Source organism: Eutrigla gurnardus (genome assembly GCF_963514095.1).
Source record: "Eutrigla gurnardus genome assembly, chromosome: 19".
NCBI classification, from domain to species: Eukaryota; Metazoa; Chordata; class Actinopteri; order Perciformes; family Triglidae; genus Eutrigla; species Eutrigla gurnardus.
The window spans coordinates 23016229-23034436 of NC_139930.1; the positions used below are offsets into that span (position 1 = coordinate 23016229).

At 43.3% G+C, this 18208-nt stretch overlaps 1 protein-coding gene across 4 annotated transcripts in view; it reads right to left on the minus strand.

Moving 5' to 3' along the window:
• Positions 1-6536: 6536 nt before the first annotated feature.
• adamts6 (ADAM metallopeptidase with thrombospondin type 1 motif, 6) overlaps positions 6537-18208 on the minus strand; it is a 57282-nt gene continuing 45610 nt past the window's right edge. For 3 of the 4 annotated variants that reach the window (XM_084034478.1, XM_084034477.1, XM_084034479.1), the window contains 5 exons: positions 17517-17646; positions 14600-14804; positions 14343-14519; positions 11345-11501; positions 9012-9592 (listed from right to left, as the gene is read on the minus strand). In XM_084034478.1, the coding sequence (XP_083890604.1) occupies positions 9483-9592; positions 11345-11501; positions 14343-14519; positions 14600-14804; positions 17517-17646 (779 nt within the window). In that variant the 3' untranslated portion in view covers positions 9012-9482. Of the gene's footprint in view, positions 7497-9011; positions 9593-11344; positions 11502-14342; positions 14520-14599; positions 14805-17516; positions 17647-18208 lie in introns of those variants that run through there. The other variant, XR_014598872.1, reaches the window with a different exon arrangement.

Consider the following 18208-nt stretch of genomic DNA (forward strand, 5'->3'; position numbering starts at 1 on the left):
TGATTCATTTAATTAATCGATGAATGGATTGTCAGTCCTATAGATTCTACTAAATCGATCTGCTAAAATAAATAAATAGAATGAATCGTTTTGGTTTCACCAATAATCGATATAAATGCATTTAATCGGATGAATCGTGATTCTTACTTATGATTAATGTTTTAATAAGTTTAAGACACACTTTCCCCTGCCAGCATGTAGTCTACTAAAAATGTTCAAATAAATGAGCAATGTTTAATTACATTTTAGTATTCAGCATAAAATATTATGCAGGACTACTTTTTTTATAGAATAAATATGTTATTTTTTCACCTTTCAGAAGAATACAGATAGTCTCACTTGCATTATTTCATGTTTATCTAATGGATATAGAATTTTGTTTACAAGTTACTGAATCGAATCGTGGTTTACAGAATCGAATCGAATCGCTGTGAAGCCAAAGATTCCCTACTGATGACAACAGCATTAAGTACATGTGTCCAACATTAGGAGGGATTGTAGGCACATTCCCTGCAGTAGCATGTCAGAGTTTAAGCATTTACCTCTTCGAAATAACAACACAACAATAACGAACAACGACATATGTTAACATCTAGATCAACACGCAACAAGGAAAATAAGTAGGCTGCGATGGTGGAAGCTGATTTTAACACTAGTATTATCGTTACTAGCCAAGAGCTAGCTACTTTAATTTGCTTAGCAATCAACGCGCAGGCAGCGCAACCGCACAAGCTGCTAACAACATTAGCATCACACTGCTAGCTTACCGGGAAGAGGAAAACGGGAGTTTCCGGTTGCATCTTCTTTGGTCGTCACGTGCTGGTGAATTAGCTTGTTGACAGGTTTAACTAACTCTCATTTAAAAATAAATATATATATATTCTAACTCAATCGCCTTCTCCTCTCATCACACACAAACACCCGGTCACGCGCAGGTGCAACACGATCTGTCAATCAAGTTCAGCCAGGGGTGGGACTTGAGCAAACTAAGATTCTGATTGGCTGATCTTCTCTTCTTGTCAAACTGACGTTTTATTAATTATTTTACATTTTAACCCATTATTGGCGCTGGGTTACATGTCATAAAATGTAATGGCATACTATAGTATGTCATACAAATGCAATTTAATAATAAAAAAAAAAAATAATAATAAAAAAGCCATACAAAAAAGATAATATGTCATACAAAAAGACAAAATCTGCACACGGAAGAAACTAACAAATATTGCTTGATATTTGTCAAGTGGTCAGAAACATGACTCCAAATGAATTATTTCTCCATATCGGCTGCATGTGTAAAAAAGAAACTGTTTGGTATAACATGTTAGCAGTAGCAACTTCATTAGCTAGCTAGCTACGACCATGTCGTGGTCGTTGTGGTTGCCCCCTAGTGGTCATAATAATAATAATAAAACTATAATAATAAACATGTATCTGACATTCTCAGAGACATGATATAGAGAGTGGGCTTACAAAAGGAAAAAGACATTTTCATTTCAAGGTGACACTAGTCGTATCAATTATTTGTTTTCTTGACTATTTACATATCCTGAAGACAAGGACAACTCTATCAATTAACCTACACTTTAAATAGCACTCTGTTCTCTTAAGAGTGCGACTGATTGATGAATCTTTAGTCAATTAATAAAATTGCTTGCAAGCAGATCATCTTGTCTTTACGGCCACTTTTTCATTGTAAGGAGAGAGAAAAGAGATTACATTAAGGACAAATAAAATACACTATAAAATAGGATGATTTATTCCTCCATAAAACCTATTGTTAGCACAGAACATAATTACAGTTCCGAGCTACTGAAAGAATAGATCTTAGAGAGGGTTCCATATTACAGCAGGCCATCAAGGTTGCTGTCAAACCTTCAATGTCCCTCCACTGGACGTCCTCGGTGCGTCCGTGAGCTATACAAAGATTCACCTTTTCCTCGTCGAGAGTGAAGGACATGTGGGCAATGAAACGGAGACAGAAGCAGCATTACAATGTAACTGAACAGAGTAATAACCATAAGCCTTGTAGCTTTCTGCGCCATTATCATTTGTCCTCATTAGCTTGCTGTCATTTATTAGTTGTGGGCAGTTGGAGCAGAAGAGGCTAAATCACGACATAATTCATTCTTGATGGATTTCATAATGTTCTCCGGAGAGAGGATGTCCTTAAGTATGCTGTACGTAGAGCGTGCTGTTCAAGAGCACCATCTACCCAAATGATGATACTCACATACACACACAACAGTATTCAGCCGTATCCACAAGCATGCAAACGCTCTTGGCTTTACTCCATTGGCCTAAGTGATTGGCTATTGATTTTTTATACACTTAATCCATTTATCTGCTGTCTTTCCTGCTGACGGAGGACAGTATAAGAACAAATCGCTTAAAGGTGACCCAGCTACCTGCTGAACCACTACGATACGGAACCTGAAGAGTTAAGCTCTCCGCATGCTTGAAACTCCCTCCTGTCTTTTGATGCCCACTTCACGCAGCGATTGTCCAGGTGTGCGGAGGTGAGAAAGTACTTCCATCACTTTCTTGTGTGCACAAACGTGAAACACCAAGAATATCTTCGGGGTGAGACTCTCTGAAGTTGTGCACCATCATCCCCATTCGTAGGATTCATCATGTCTATCTATGTGATAACGAGAACTCTTTTGCCTTCAGACGCAGTCAGAATGACAATTCATACCGACTTCTTCATGTGAAGCATACCTCAGTCTTTGCAGATTGAAGATGACCGTGACTGTGGTTGTGGGGAACAATAGGCATTAAAGGTTCCCGCACTAAAGCATACCCTGCTTTATCGTCTATTTGACTCTAAACGGGTCAAAATTTATGAAATGAGCATTATGTTGAATTGAATAAGACTTGAGACTAGAGATTGAAACCATAAACTCATGTTTAGAATGTTTACTTAGAAAATAAATCAATTGAGAAGTAAGGTCAGACTTCTTCTTGCAACCAGAGGAGTCGCCCCCTGATGGCCAGTAGAGAAAGAATGCAAGTTTAAGGCCCTTCAATTTTGACTTCACTTTTCAGAACCGGAGGTTGCCGTCTGGTCTAAAAGCACAAAATGGTATGTATGTTTGGGGATGGCATCCGTTAGGAGATAAGGAAAGGAAAGGAACAGCTCTGACACTGCAAGAAAACAACTTTGAAAGAGGCCACGGTGCACAGCTGAAGCATTTCTCTTCACTTCTTTGAAGGTGTGAAGGAAGAAACACATCCTCCTGGTGTATGTGATGGGGTGGCTGTTGCCCTCTCCTCTGCAGCCAGTGCCCTTCAGGGCTTTGATCTTGTCCACAGAAGTTCAATCTGGGCCTCAGCTGTGGGAGAGAGCAGCAGGGCTTAACAGGACAGAGCCCAAACAGAACCCAGTAGATAGCAGGTGCTGGAGCCGTGACCTTCCCATCCCAGGCCAGCATTCCTGCCTGTCAGACCCCCTGGGTCCGTGCATGCACTTTCTCCACCCACACCATCTGGAGCTGTTTGTCCCGCTGCACTGGGTTCAGACGGAAGAGTGTCCCAAACGCTTCAAGCACTCACCGACGACACCGAACGTACCACAGCAGCTTTGATTAAGAATGAAAATGCTTAGAGAGCCATGTAGTTCGTGGCCACGCTGTCCTCACACCTCCCAGCTGGAGAATGAGTGCAGCAGCCACTATCTTTAAAGGGCCAGGGTGCAGTATTTCTGGGAATTTATTAGCAGGAATAAAATAATTATAACTATGTTTTCAGTAGTGTATAATCTTGACAGTCTGCCATGTTGCCCTGCTATTCTACAGTAGCCCAGAATGGACAAACCAAACATTGAGTCTAGAGAGACTTTCATGTTTAACCTGAAGGCCAAGCGCTTGGTAAACTGCAGTAATGGGAGCTGCAGAATGCAAATCTTTAGTTGCTCCTAAAGTAGTGTGATTATGGTACAACCCTGTCTGTAATATATTTACGTTTCCATAAATCAAACTGCAATCCCAGTTACGTTTCCAGGAAAACATTTATTCCGGACCAAACGGTTTCAGTTTAAACAGCGAGAAACAAACGCAGTTAACAAAACAAACTAAATATGCTACAAAACTACAAACATGGCTAACTTTAGGACACAAAACTACTTGGTAAGGTTTAGTAAAAACAAAAAAACAAAAAACAATGATTTTGCTTAGAGTTATGATGAAATTGCAACACAAGTATTTGGTAAATATTTGGTGAAAAAGTCATTTTGTTTGAATGTGATATGTTCAACAGTGTGTTTTTGGACCCATCCACCACCCGATCCTCCTTCCTATGTAGATTGCTGCAGACTTGTTTGAAACAAATCTGTGATACGTCAAGAGCAAACGGAAGGTTAGTTGGTTGCAATCTGCAACCAAACCGCTAATTGCCACTGAATCAGACACACTGTCCCTTTAAATGAAGACTTATGATACGTATTTAAGACACCAGCCAACAGTAATGCTATAGGTCTTTATGTAAATGACCACCTGAGAGACGAATGTGGCTGTAGGAAGCTGATTTTAAACTCTATTTGAGCAGGTTCCCGTGCATCCTCATGATTCTTAGCAAAGAGTTGGCAGATGTTGCACCTTTGTTATATCATTCAACGTGTGAGGAATATTTAATTGCTGATAAGCGACAGCAGTGGCTTCTCTCACTGTCAGTAGTTTCCATTTGAAGTGCAGAATCCCGGAGAAGAGAAGAAATCTGTTCCCCGTCTTCTCCACACCTCTTATCATAAGCAGCTCGTGAGCTCCGTGTACTGGGAAATCACCTTGTCACTTATTCAGTCAAATACACTTGGTACGTGTCAGGGAGACTAATATTACCCCCGCCGCTAATAATGTCAACATACTGGAATAAGAGAGTCAAACAGTGCTTTTGTGTAGTTTTATTGTTAGCAGTCACGCCGATGGTGCCTTACTGTGAAGTCTAAAGACCTGCTCACATCAGCATTTAGAGGTGAATTCACACTGGAATACATTTTGATTGATTCATTCACAGGTGTGACGTAAATCCATGCTAATATTTCATGCCAAAGGCAACTTCAGTGGACTGTGAATTTGTGCTGTTGACCAACAGCAGCTAGTCTTGACAATGCAGACCTAAGAGAGGACGGAGAGTCCACATGGAGGAAACTAACCCTCCTCTGTGAGTAAAATCTGGCAAAACTACACTACCACTCCATCTTTTGAATAAACCGTGGGAACTTATTAGCTGGGTCCCAATTCAGCGGCTGCATCCTTCGGAGGCGGTCCCATTTGGAAGACCTCTTTCAAACGCAGCCAAGAAATGCAGATTTCTTTTCCTGGACTTGAAGAATCCAACTGATGGATCCTTCACGGCTCCAACGTATCCCAAGATTCATTGCGCGCCAGTGACGCTTGGATGGCACTGGGAGTAAAGTCATTATAACAAGCTTCTAGACCAAATATTTTGCCAGCACGTGCAAATTGATTTCACTGTTTGACTTCTTGATGAGACCAAGCTTTCAGAAAAGAAAGAAGAAAAAACACTCACTACTTGCAGTTCAAAGGGAAAGAAATGTCATTACTCATCATCTGGAGGCCTTCTGGGCGTTTGTACACACACAGTATCCAGTTGACAGCTTGTTTCGATGTTTAATCTACAACACACTATCGTCGACGTATGTGCACACGTGTTCAAATGTTTCGTGTGAAGTAGTCACCTCTGGGCCGTCAGGTCATCTGCAGATGAACTCCATCGCCTTCTCTTTTTTCTCTCCTTGTCGCCCTCAGCTCTGCAGGTTAGGACTAATGTAATCACAGACCCCTGCAGACGGGCCAGTGCGGGAGACAGAAGCCGGGCCAGACGTACAGGTATTCTAAACTGGTTACATTAGACCAAACAGGCCATCTGTCTCCCTCTGTAATTGGACACTGTGGATTAGAAGGAGACGGCGGCGTTTTCCCAGCCAAGTGGGCTAGTTACTGTTTATTTGGAATTAATTACCAAGGAGAGTGGAAACCTCACAGTTCCCAAAGAGTGAATCCAGACACTCGAGGCCAGGATGAGAGGGAGGAGAGTGTCGTACCAAAACTATGGCAACAGAGCTACGGACAGTCCAGAATGCCGATTGACGCCGCTCAAGTGCAATAGAGCTTACATTTATAATGTTTGAATCTCAGATGATGATGCCAGTGTTAGGTAGTTAAGGACAAAAGCTCTTACAAACGTTGCCCTCCTTCTCCGGTTCGGTCACCCTAAACTGAGGCAGCGAATGAATGGATGTCTTCAGCGACGGTAACGGGTATCCTGGTGCGATGCCATTAGCTGTTCTCATGCTGTGGGTGCTTTCCAAGAGTTGAGTGAAAGGACAAGAGTAGGTGTCTCTTAAAGACTGTAAGAGCAAAGCATCCCCCCTGGCACAAACACTCCTCATCTGATCCAAAGTGTGTGTTGAGCTTTATCCTCTCACAGGGATCAATGATCACCGCTGGAAATGTTGCAAAGACATGCGTTTGATGCGTTTTGATGAGCGTGAGGGGGATGAATCCACTAACACAGAGTCTCTTTAAAAGCTGCTCTTTTTTATTGTATCTACTTTTTTTAAAAAAGGGCTGGTGAAGGGCTGCATCACTGCATTTTTTTTCACTATGCTAAAGTTCAGTTTGCATGCAGTGAAATAAATGTACAAGTGAGACAACGCAATAAATTAGCATATAATTTACATTTGAAAAAAAAATTAGTAACAGTGTACCAACATTAATACTGAATATAAAATATACGCAACTGATCACATGATGCTTTTCATTTCTCTTGCACTTTAGGTACAGGTATAAGCAATGTGACATTCAAACATCCAAGTTCACAGCAATGAGTACCAGTTTGAGTGATTTCACTTCTCTTTTCTTTTTTTGTTTTTTTCCGGGAGGCTCCGTATCCCGCAGACAGTAGATGAGTTAGTCCAAGCAATTTTGAATTCAACCGATTTCAAATGCTTCTCAGCATCTGCTGTCCCTCCCCAAGGGCCTCATTTCAAGGTTTGGTAACCGATAACATCTGCTCGACATTGTCATACTGAAGGTGGCTACGAAAAAGTAGCAGCAGCAAAATTAGAAATTAGTTGTTAACAGCTTCGATGAGATTCTTGCACACTCCTGAATTGTCTTTCCGATTTCTTTTCTCAGACTCCTACTGTACCTCCGCAACAAGTGCGTGATGGAGGCGTTCCCTTTCACGAGCCCCTCACCTGCAGGAATGTCACCTGGGTGAGTCGGCTACGACCGGGTGAATGTCCACTTTGTTGGTAGCACAAACAACAAATATAACGGTTAACAATGAAAATTCCCAGTGTGAGGTATAAACCGATACAAACAAAACAATAACATGACCAGCATTTACCAACAGAGATATTGACAAGGATATTATTTCATGTTGTTTGGATCCAGCCTCGCGTATTTAGCACACTGGAGGGTTGAATGGAAGCACCCACATGATAGCACCAGAAGCCTGGGAAGGCCGTAACCCTCAAAGAAGAGCAGGAGGAAAAGAAGAGGTAAACACAGTACTCCATGGAAATAACACAATAAAATACAAGAGGGGGAAAGCACCATTGAGTTGGCTGTTTTTGTCTTTTACACTGAGGGACAAAGGAGATGAGAGGAAAGGGAAAGAGGAGTAACTTTATCTGGAGGGGCTGTCTGAAGCCAGAATACGTGGTCTGGCATTACATATCCATAACCTGTGTGTGTGTGTGTGTCTAGCACTGGTCACTTACTTTACAGAATAGTTAAGACATTTTGGCTAATATGCTCATTCATTTTCTTGCTGAGATTTAGATGAGGAGATCGATACAACTCTCATGTCTGTACACTGAACATGAAATTAGAGGCTAGCTTAGCTTAGCATAAAAACTGGAAACGGGGAAACACTGAGCCACTCTAAAATTCACAAGTTAACTTGTTTTTATCTTGTTTTTTTAATCCTTACAAAAAGAAAGAATGGATTTAGGCCTAGTGGCCACATAGGGTATTGCCATTGGATGGGGTCCCATCTATGAACGGTATATCTAGTTCTCTTGAATAAACCCACCGTCTGGATGCAACGACCCGATTGGAGTAAGAATTACTCAAGGTTATTATTACATGTACGAACGAATCTTTCAAACAGACTCTTCAAACTGAACTGTATCATCGGCCTTTATGCTAAGCTAAGCTCGGCTAAGCAACTCCTGGCTAAAGCTCCATATTTACAGGACAGACATGACAGACTGGAATCTTTTCGTTGAACTCTCGGCAAGAAAGCAAAACCGCTCTTATTGACAAAAATATGACAACTTTTGATCAACACTTCTAGCTTAGAAGAGTCAGAATCAGTGATTCCAAATGAACAAGCTGCTTCATACAATATGCTCCTATAAAAATGAATCCTTCAATAGCGAAGTGAAAGCTCCCCAGCGGGATGTTTTTGTAAAGGCCAGTTCGGTGATAGTGTTTCATGTGGCCCAGGCACCGTCTGACGATATCCTCACTACTCTGGAATAATGACCGATGCTGGTTGAGATTTAACTTAAGTGTTAGGAACTAAGGCACCTGTCTGGGCAAAGAAAAAGTGATTTAAAAATATAGCAACGTGGTATTTTCTGGTCCTGGATTAACATCATATATAATATACAAATCCTTACAGTATATAAGGGTTTAACGTATGTTACAGTATGTAATATTTTCATTCCAGCACAGACATTGAATATGAAATTCAATCACATTACATTCCCTTCCATGACAGTAGGCTACTCTCTGACACAAACGTGATCAGAGGACAATATCTCAGCTCTGTTTGGAATTGTACAATAAATATACAGTACACCGATGGGGTTTTCTCTGTCGTATCTGAGCGGTAAATTGGCAAAAGTATTTACATGAAAAAGTGCACCGATGCACCGCCAAGGTCTGCCTGCCAAAAGCACCATCACAGTCGTCCCAAAGACGGGAGCGCGACGCTTTCAACTCCCACCCTCCCTCCCCCCCTCTTCTAGCGAGGAGTCCTCCCCTCCCATCTGTCCGTCTCCGGGGGCAACGTCCTCTGCCAGCGATGTGTCCAGCACTTTGGATTCATAAAACAACAAACATGAAGGAAGACTAACAATGATATCAATAATTATTATTATAATAAAAATAACATCGTCAACGGATAATTCCCACGTTCCACTTCACAGAAGTGAAATTTTTGTTAAACAGTCTTGTGTCAGCGTTACGGGCTGAGCAGTGGTTTGGATTCCACCACGATGGAGGGCAGGAGGACCAGGTGTGATAAATAGGGAAATCCTTACTTCTTTTCCCCCTCTTTCGCCGGCGCCATCACTCTTCGTCCGTCTTCCACATATCCAGAGGTTTGTTTTTTTTTTGTTCAGTCTGCCCTGTCATCTTCTTCTTCTCTCCCTGTCAGTGCCGTATCAGCCTCCCTCCATCTTCCTTGCCTTTCTCTCTCTTTCGCTACGCTCCTGTGCTCCAGGGTCAGTGCCCCTGGCAGGTCTTGCAGCACATCTGTCTGAAGTACGCACGGCTGCAGAACTTGAACTTCAGCACCAGCGGGCAGTAGGCCACTTTGTTCACATCTTTGCACTCTGGAGAGAGAAAGAAGGGAGCCGGGTTAAAGACTGAAGAATTGTAATGCATTTTAAATTAGCCCGTTGCCATCTTGGAATTTCTTGCAACCAGGGAACGGAAGTGACCATATTTGGACTGTGGAGGAGCGACGGGTGGATCCGACGAACACAAGTGGCAGAGCGGCAACCTGACTGCATCTGGCTTCATGTGAGAAGCTGTTAACAAAGTTGGCTTCATAATTCAAGTGGAACTTTACAGTTAAGTGTTAAAAGTAATTTTAGTAGCTAATTGCATTGGTAGCGTGGTAGAGATGGAGGACTGTGGTAGTGACCTGTCAATCACAAGGAAGCCCCGCCCTAAAGCTTACCCTGCTTCATGGTCTATTTGACTCTAAATGAGACTATAATTCACTGAACGAACTTCATGCTGTCTTGAAGAAACTACCGATCACCATAAACTCATGTTTACTGAGAGAATAAATCAAATGAGAATCAGGGTAATTTTCTCATAGACTTCTTTCTATAAAATCAGACTTCTCTGCAACTCGAAGAGTCGCCCCCTGATGGCCAGTAGAGAGAATGCAAGTTTAAGGAGAAGAATCTGAGGTTGCAGGACTAAGGCATTTACATTTTTACTATAATACTGAATTATGATGATTAATATTTTGCTCATGTTTTACAAAGCGAGCAACAACTTGTGTATTTTCACCATGTTGATTAGGAAATACAGTTGAAACTGAAGGAATCTTATTTACCGTTTAAGAAATGGAATATTTTCTTTAAGGATCCTGGAAAAACATTCAGAATGGTACTTTTAAACAGCCTTCTGGGTTTTTCTAAATGGGACGCTTAGCTCTGTGACTCAGAGCTCAGAGGAAATGTTAGAGGCACAAACTGGGGCTAACCTGCTACACGAGGGCCGGTGCATCTCCCACAGGCCTCAACAGATTCAAAACTCTGCAGCTATACTTGGACGCAGAGGCTGAAGCTGAGACAGATCCTGGCCTCGTTCTCTAACTGGGCTTCCTGCCATCCCGAGCATGCACACTCATACACACACACACACACACACACACACACACACACACACACACACACACACACACACACACACACACACACACACACACACACACACAAACTGCTTGCTGGATGCCGGACAGGCAGTGCTCTAAATGCCTTATCACGATCAGAGTGTCTTCCCTTATTAGGCTTTGGCCCCTGCCTCTGCAGAGCCAAATGAAACGAGACATTGCCTCACTGCTGTCCGTAAAGGAACAATTAGCCTACAGCTAATCCCATTAGCCAGCCTGTAAACGCTGCTCACGTTTTCCATTCAGGCTAATCGAAAGGGCCTTCTCTATGCATCTGAATAGCCATCCATCATGTGTAAGTGTATATGGAGGGTTGAGCTGCTTCGCTTTGACCAGCGGCCAACCTCACTGGAAAGATTAATGTGGCTGGCAAAGTGTAGAGGAGTGTGTCATCCAAGTGTGTTTAGGTCATAGCAGAACAGTGAAGATGAAGATGGAGACAGTTTATAACCTTTTCAATCGGGGCTTTGTGTGAAAGCAGCGCAGCACAATGGGCATTCACATCTGCCTTTGCATTTGAAAGAGCTGCAAATAGAAGCCTGCGTCCGTCTGACGTTTGTCTTTGTGATTAAAAAAGAAAAAAAGTGCAAGGAGACAACTCGTCGAGCCAGCGCTGTGATAATGTGACAGCAGAGTCAAGATGTGTGTGTGTGAGCTGTGGGCTTCGTCGTCTTACCGTCGCCATTGGAGACGGGGGTGGCGTCGCACTTGCTCTCACACTGCTGCATGGTGGTGGGCCGGAGGGACTCTGCACACTCGTTCGACGGCTGGCCGGTGTACGACAGACACTGCACCGTCCTCATCTGCTGGCCGAGGCCGCACTGGGCCGAACACTGCAACACAGGGCGGCAGAGTCAGCGTCTATGCATCGTCTAACGAGGTAAACGAGGAACATCGTTCCTCCGTGACCCTGACTCTTTGTTCCCTCATGCACGCAGACACACTGAGTAATTCCTGCACACACACACACACACACACACACACACACACACACACACACACACACACACACTTGATCCAATAAAGCAATCATCAGGGCACGCAGGCAGCGAGGAGTCACCTTCCCTTTTGACTCGACTGTCAGTGACGGAGTTTCCAACCTCAGCTGTCAGCTGTTTACTGTGAGGTTGTTCCTCCACTCACTACTAAAGGAAATGACTTGTTTTTCACTTTGCATCTCAGTTCTTAGTCTGAAAAGAATCAAACAGTGATGAAGGCGTTGTTGTGAAGTTAGAAGGAGATGCTTTTTTTGTACGATTTCAGATTCAGGAGCAAGATTTACTTTTTGTTGCACCAACCGGACAGAAGTTTTAATTTATGTTAAATAATTGCCTCAATGAGTTGTGTCACAATCGCACAATCGTTGCAGCTGCTGACTGAGTTTATATGTTTATATCTTCACTGATGTATGAATGTCTAGTTATCTTCGAGGATAACTTCCAGAACCGCAGGATTTATTTACAATAACAATTAATACATTTTATTTATAAAGCACTTTTCTTAACAATGTCACAAAGTGCATCACCAAAGAAAATAAAACCAAACGGGACAGATAACATGACAATAAGCATAAAGGACATGAGCAATACAACCAGATAAATAGGAATACAATCAGTATAAATAAAAATGTTTATCAAACATTTCCAAATAGCAACTAAAATATGCCTCCTTTAACATTTGGTTGGATGGATTTTGTCAACGGAGAGAAAATGATAAAGAAAAAGAAAAATCTATTCAACGGACTCGCCTTCGCCACAAAACAAAGGGAGAAAACATTTGTTGACAAATGAAAACGCTTCTTGAACTGAACCCAAATTATGCACCTGACGTCTATAAATGTGTTAGTTAACACTAATAAAAACTGAGATTGGTTCCATGGGTGGCCATTAAACACCTTTGCAGAAAAACTACACAAACAACTGCGTTGGATGCCAACACACCTTCAACACGGGCCTCGAATGAATCCTCAGAATGACTGTACTTTGGAAGCACTGAGAAACACCTGTCAGCCATCAGCGTGATATGAAGCTCGCCATCAACAAACCACCAGGCTGCTCTCTGTCACCTTCACTGATCCTCTCTGGCCTCAGATCAGCGAGCCCTCATGTCATCCCTTCCCAATTAGAGAGTCTTTATTAGGACCCGCTGCTGGCCATGACAGATGGCGTACGTCAATGGTGCGACTTAAGTGGGATTTGAACCGGTGACCTCTTGGCCTTGGGAGACCAGGAGCTCGGTAGCTGGCGACAATCTCCCCTTTCTGACGCTTTGAGGGACCGGAGCAGCGAGGGCGACGCTCGTTATTACAGCCACAAAACAAAAAAACAAAAAAAAAGAAGAGAGGTGGAGGTCGAGGGCTGCACACACACACACACACACACACACACACACACACACACACACACACACACACACACACACACACACACACATCTGCAGTGCATGAGAAAGTGCTGTGTCAGAGCAGACTCCAGCTGTTGCTGTACGAGGTATTACCTCTTTGATGGAGCACGCCGAGGTTATCCGTCATGTCCGCTTTGTTGCTCCGATCAACTTGTTAAAGGTGCGTTATGATGTGTGTGTGAACGCACATGTGGCCGTTACGAGGACGGAAGCCAAGGAAGGAGCTGCGACCTAGCCTGCCTGACTCGTCACTTTTGACCTCTGACCTGGACAACGTCCGAGCTCGAGCCGATGACATCACCTCCACCAACAGAGCGCGTCTTCTAAACATCACAGCGCACTGTTTAGAATTCCACTTTTACACCGAATTATCAACAAGTCCTATAAAATAACACTTTTTTCCGTTTCTCTCTCTTTTTTTTTTTTACACGCAACTTTCTGTGACGCACGTTTTTTTGGCGACCCCTCGCCAACATGAGTCAGGTGTGTGTTGTAAAGTGTTCAACAGCTTTGCCGAGTGCACTGAGTCATGTCAGGGTGAGCCCAAGAATGCTCCTCCTCAGTCTTCCTCTGAATCGTGTTCCTGGAAGTGATAGAGAGGCCTGGTCCGAGGCAGAGATAAACTTCAAACAGGCCAGGAGGATATTACTGACGCTGATCGCTAACTCCAGGCCTGCTGGAGCACTTGGACTCACGCACACAAACACAACCTCTACGCAAGCATGCACATGCACGCACGTCACAGGCCTGCTTAGTGTGTCATCCAGGTGTAAATTATATTAACCACTCACCAACACATGGAATCTATCTGTGCATCCTTTGTCTTTTAAACAGCCAAGCTAGCCTTTTAAAGGATTAACCAGCGTTCTGTTGTTTGGAAAGCTCAGGGAAATCTCGCTTAAAGGGACAGTTCACCCCAAAATCCAAAACACTATTTTCTATCACATACTTTAGGGCTATTTATCAATCTAGATAGTTGTAGTGGGAGATGTCCATAGAGATGTCTGCCTTCTCTCCAATGAGATGGATGGGGTGGGCGAAAAAAAACAACTAACGGAAGTGAAGAAGGGCAAGTAATCAAGAAGCGAAGTGACCGCCAACGAGGGAAAACGACAGACCTCCTTTCAGGGTGGAGCATTTGAAGGCATCACGCAGATGAGAGACAGTCGACACTGTTGGGTGAGGGAGATGAGGTCCCAGAGGCTCTCCTGCAGTTCCATCTACCGCCACTTTAAGTAAAAAAAAAAGAAAAAAGTGAGGTGCCGCCCTACCTGTCCCCATTCACCAGGGATCCAGCGAGGAGGAGGGCAGCGTCCTAAGCTGCAGCGGATCCGGACCGGAGGTTTGTTGTGGCTCGGGCAGTGGGCGGGCGGGAAGGTCTTGGCGAGGTCGCTGCTCTTGCACAAGGCGATGCGGTGCTTGAAGCCGGGGCCACATTTAGGCGTGCACTGCAGACGGAGAAGAAGGCGTCAGTAGAAGACCTCAACTGCACAATGAGCTCCAGTTAGGATCAGAATATGAATCCTACCTCCGACCAATCCAGAGTGACCCACTTCGGCGGGCAGGACTGGTTGTTGCACGACTCTCTTTCGATAGGTCGGTGAGTCAGACAGAAGGTGTCCTCCAGTGTCTCCTCCTCGGCAGGGCCAATCTTCCTGATACACAGGACGGTCCTGGTCCTTACCCCGCCGTCACATGTCTTCCCACACTCCGACCAGTCGCCAATAAACCACCTGGAGGAGAGAGGCAGGAGTTAACGGTGTGGTTCCGGCGTGTTGTACTCCCTGTGGTTTCTTCATTACAAGCAGGCTTTTGATAATGTCAGAGTGTAAAATCACATTATGCTTCTGTACATTTGGTGACTTTATTAAAGCGGGATTACCAAAAGGGCAAAATGGGGAAATGCCGCACGCCAATGAACCTCAGTTCCGGATTTAAAGGGGAAATATCATGATCTCCACTCACGGTACTAGAACTACCATTGCAAACATGCACCATATCTTTTTAGACTAATTTATGTGGGCAAGATGTGTACAGATGCTTGATCTATTTTGGTGCTGGCATTAGTATGAAAACATTTCAAACACTAACCAGCCCAGGACCAAGATGGCAGACCCTCAAAGGGCCACTGAAACTGCAAAATAGTTTGGGATTATACACTATTAAACACCAAGTACAAGAAATACGCTATGGTCTCTTGCTGGGAGTTAGATGAGCAGATCGATACCACTCTCATGTCTGTGCTGGAGTAAGAGGAAGTTAGCTTAGCTTAGCATAAAGACTAGAAGCAGGGGGAAACAGCTAGCCCCTCGTTCCACAGTTTCCACCTACCAGCACCACAAAAGCTCACGTTGTATCTAATTTCTTTCTTCTTAAATGTACAGCTGTGTCAAACATTTGAATATCCTATGAATCCGGAATGATGCAGATAAACTGACAGGTGACCGCCATGATGCCGTGCCGCTGAGCTTTTGGCCTCAAGGAAATTAGAGCCAGTCTCATTCTCTGTCTACGGACTTCAGAATTAATATCATAAAACCGTCCAGACAACAGCCCTCCAAACACGTCCAGCCTGTGAGATATTACATCATGTGATGGAATGTATACAGAATTAACGACGTGTTCAAACATCTGTGTTAGCTTTCATTACTCGAGCCCATAAAACCCCGGCTATTCTAAAACAATCGTGTTTACGTGGTCTCCTTTGGTCGGTCGTTCCTGAAGCCGCGGAGCGGCTGTTCGCCTCCCGAACAGACAAATGTGTGCTCTGTAACTCTATACACACACCATGCAATGCAACAGCCTTCAAGTACTAATCAAAATAAATGAGATAGCACCGGGTCCACCGAATACAGATGTGAAAATAAATAACCCAAGACTGTAGCGTAAATGTATGAAAGCAAATGACCAATTATACAGTAGATTTACGGCACGATCCTGTTTTTTTGGCTGCATTCACTCTTATACACAAGTAATTGTCAGATAGTCTGAAACTAATTAACCCAATGCATTTAATCTCCCTTTTTCCAGACATGATTGAAGTGGGTCTGGCTTCATGCTTCCAGCTACGGGTTGGGATTTACAGACATTTGGCCACCAAACGCAAGTTCATATTGCACCTGTATACGTGTGTGTTAGCCCTCGAGGATCGGCGAAGAAGCCAAAACAATCAAACACAGGTGGTCATTTTCAGGGCTATAATTTTTGGCACGAGGCAAACACTGAAAATAGTTAACATATGAAGTTATAAATCACGGTCATTTTATTTTATAATTTCTTTCCAAACACATTTCAGAAAGTAGGGCTCATTGAAGGCGAATTAATATCCCGGAGTCTCGTTTTTATGGAGGGTTTTTCCTTTTAGAAAACATTCACTTAAAGCTGTTACAGTCAATATTTTTGTATTAACAATGGATCAAATGTCTATGTGCAATTGTGAAAGGTGCAGCAAACCTCCAGAGAATTATGGCCTGACACAGATCTGCTCAGTTTTACGGAGCATTTTAGCATCTTTAAGCTAATTATTTCGGTTTTTTTATGGCGTGCCTTTCTTTGCTGTTTTGGTTCAATCTCACTGTTCTCATCAGTGTTGTTTCCAGATGCAGCAGGCAGCTGTTTTCAGCAACAACAAAAAACAAACTCAAAAATGGACGCTACTTTCCCAGCACCAAAAAGGAGCTGAATTTAGTGACTAACTGGTGAATTTCATGGAGCAATCAACAGCTAAAGAGACCGATATTCCCCTCAGGAGGTGGTGGAGACCAAAAACAGAGGTAAAAGAGATAGAATATTGGACAAAACACAACCCCAAATGAATCACTATGCTCTGTATCTGAATGTGTGAATAGGCAACTGTATGATATGTCAATGTTGTGTTCAGTTTAAATTGTCCAGAGAATCCTGTGTTTCTATGTTGAGGACTTTTGGAAAATAAAACTTTTAATTGGGAGTAGAGTTGGGAAAAATACCTTCAAACCCAGCTGCTTCTACTCCCACCGTGCAACTCTATGGCAACGTGCAAATAGGCAACTGTTTGCACACACATTGCCACATTAAGGTGAAAACATGCTAGTGTTATGTTAACAGCCTGTTTCAGCGGGCCCCAAGCAGCCAAAGAAATCGCTTAATGCTAAAATACTCTATGAAATATATATAATTGAAGGTAATTTTGATAATTGATTAATAATTTAAGCCATTTATCAAAAGCCCAATCATTCTCTGCTGCCAGCTTCTAAAATATGAGGATTTGCATCTTTTCTCATTGCTTTTATTGTTGTAATGTGAATAAATTCAGATTTTTGGACTGTTGGTCAGACGGAACACCCAACCTGAAGACATCACCTTGGGCTCTGGGAACTTGTGCCACTTTTTAGAAAAAAATAATTGATTGATGAATCAAATTGAAAAGCTGATGATAACAATAATGGAGATTCGGCGCTACATACTCTGGAGGACACGGCTCAGTGTTGCAGTCTCTCTGGTTCTCTGGAGGTTTGCCGTCTGGGTCACAGTAGCTGTTCTGGACCACCGAGTTGTCATCCAGTCTTTTACACACCACCTCCTGCTTCTGGGAACCTAACAGAAGGGGGGGGGGAGACGGATCAATAAGGCAGCACAGGGCTCAGCTGATCGCGCACATTTAAAACCCCTCTTTCAGAAACATGGAAGCCGTCCGTTGTGTCGAGCGGAGATGGTATCGCTTTCAGTCTGTAGTAAATCCAGACATGTAAATTCCTGATTCTTTGCAGGATATCTTGGCAAATCACTTTTACAGAGCAGAGAGCTCTTTACTTTGGCTTCTAATGGGGAGAGTGAGGGCTACCGTATCGGTGTCACACCTCCCACTGTGTGTGTGTGCGTGGATATGCCATACCAACTCAGAAAGGGCCTGTTTGGGCCCTCGTGGGACGCCTCCCACAGCAGACTAGTCTGGCAGATGTAATGAGATATGGATGTGTGTGTGTGTGTGTGTGTGTGTGTGTGTGTGTGTGTGTGTGTGTGTGTGTGTGTGTGTAGAAAATCTACCAATCTGTGCTGAAGTGAAATACAGTTTGGATGAACACAGCAAAGCATGGGGTAAAAAAAAAAAAAAAGGAGTATAAGGCTGTCAAAAGATGTTTTTCATAGATTTTATTAC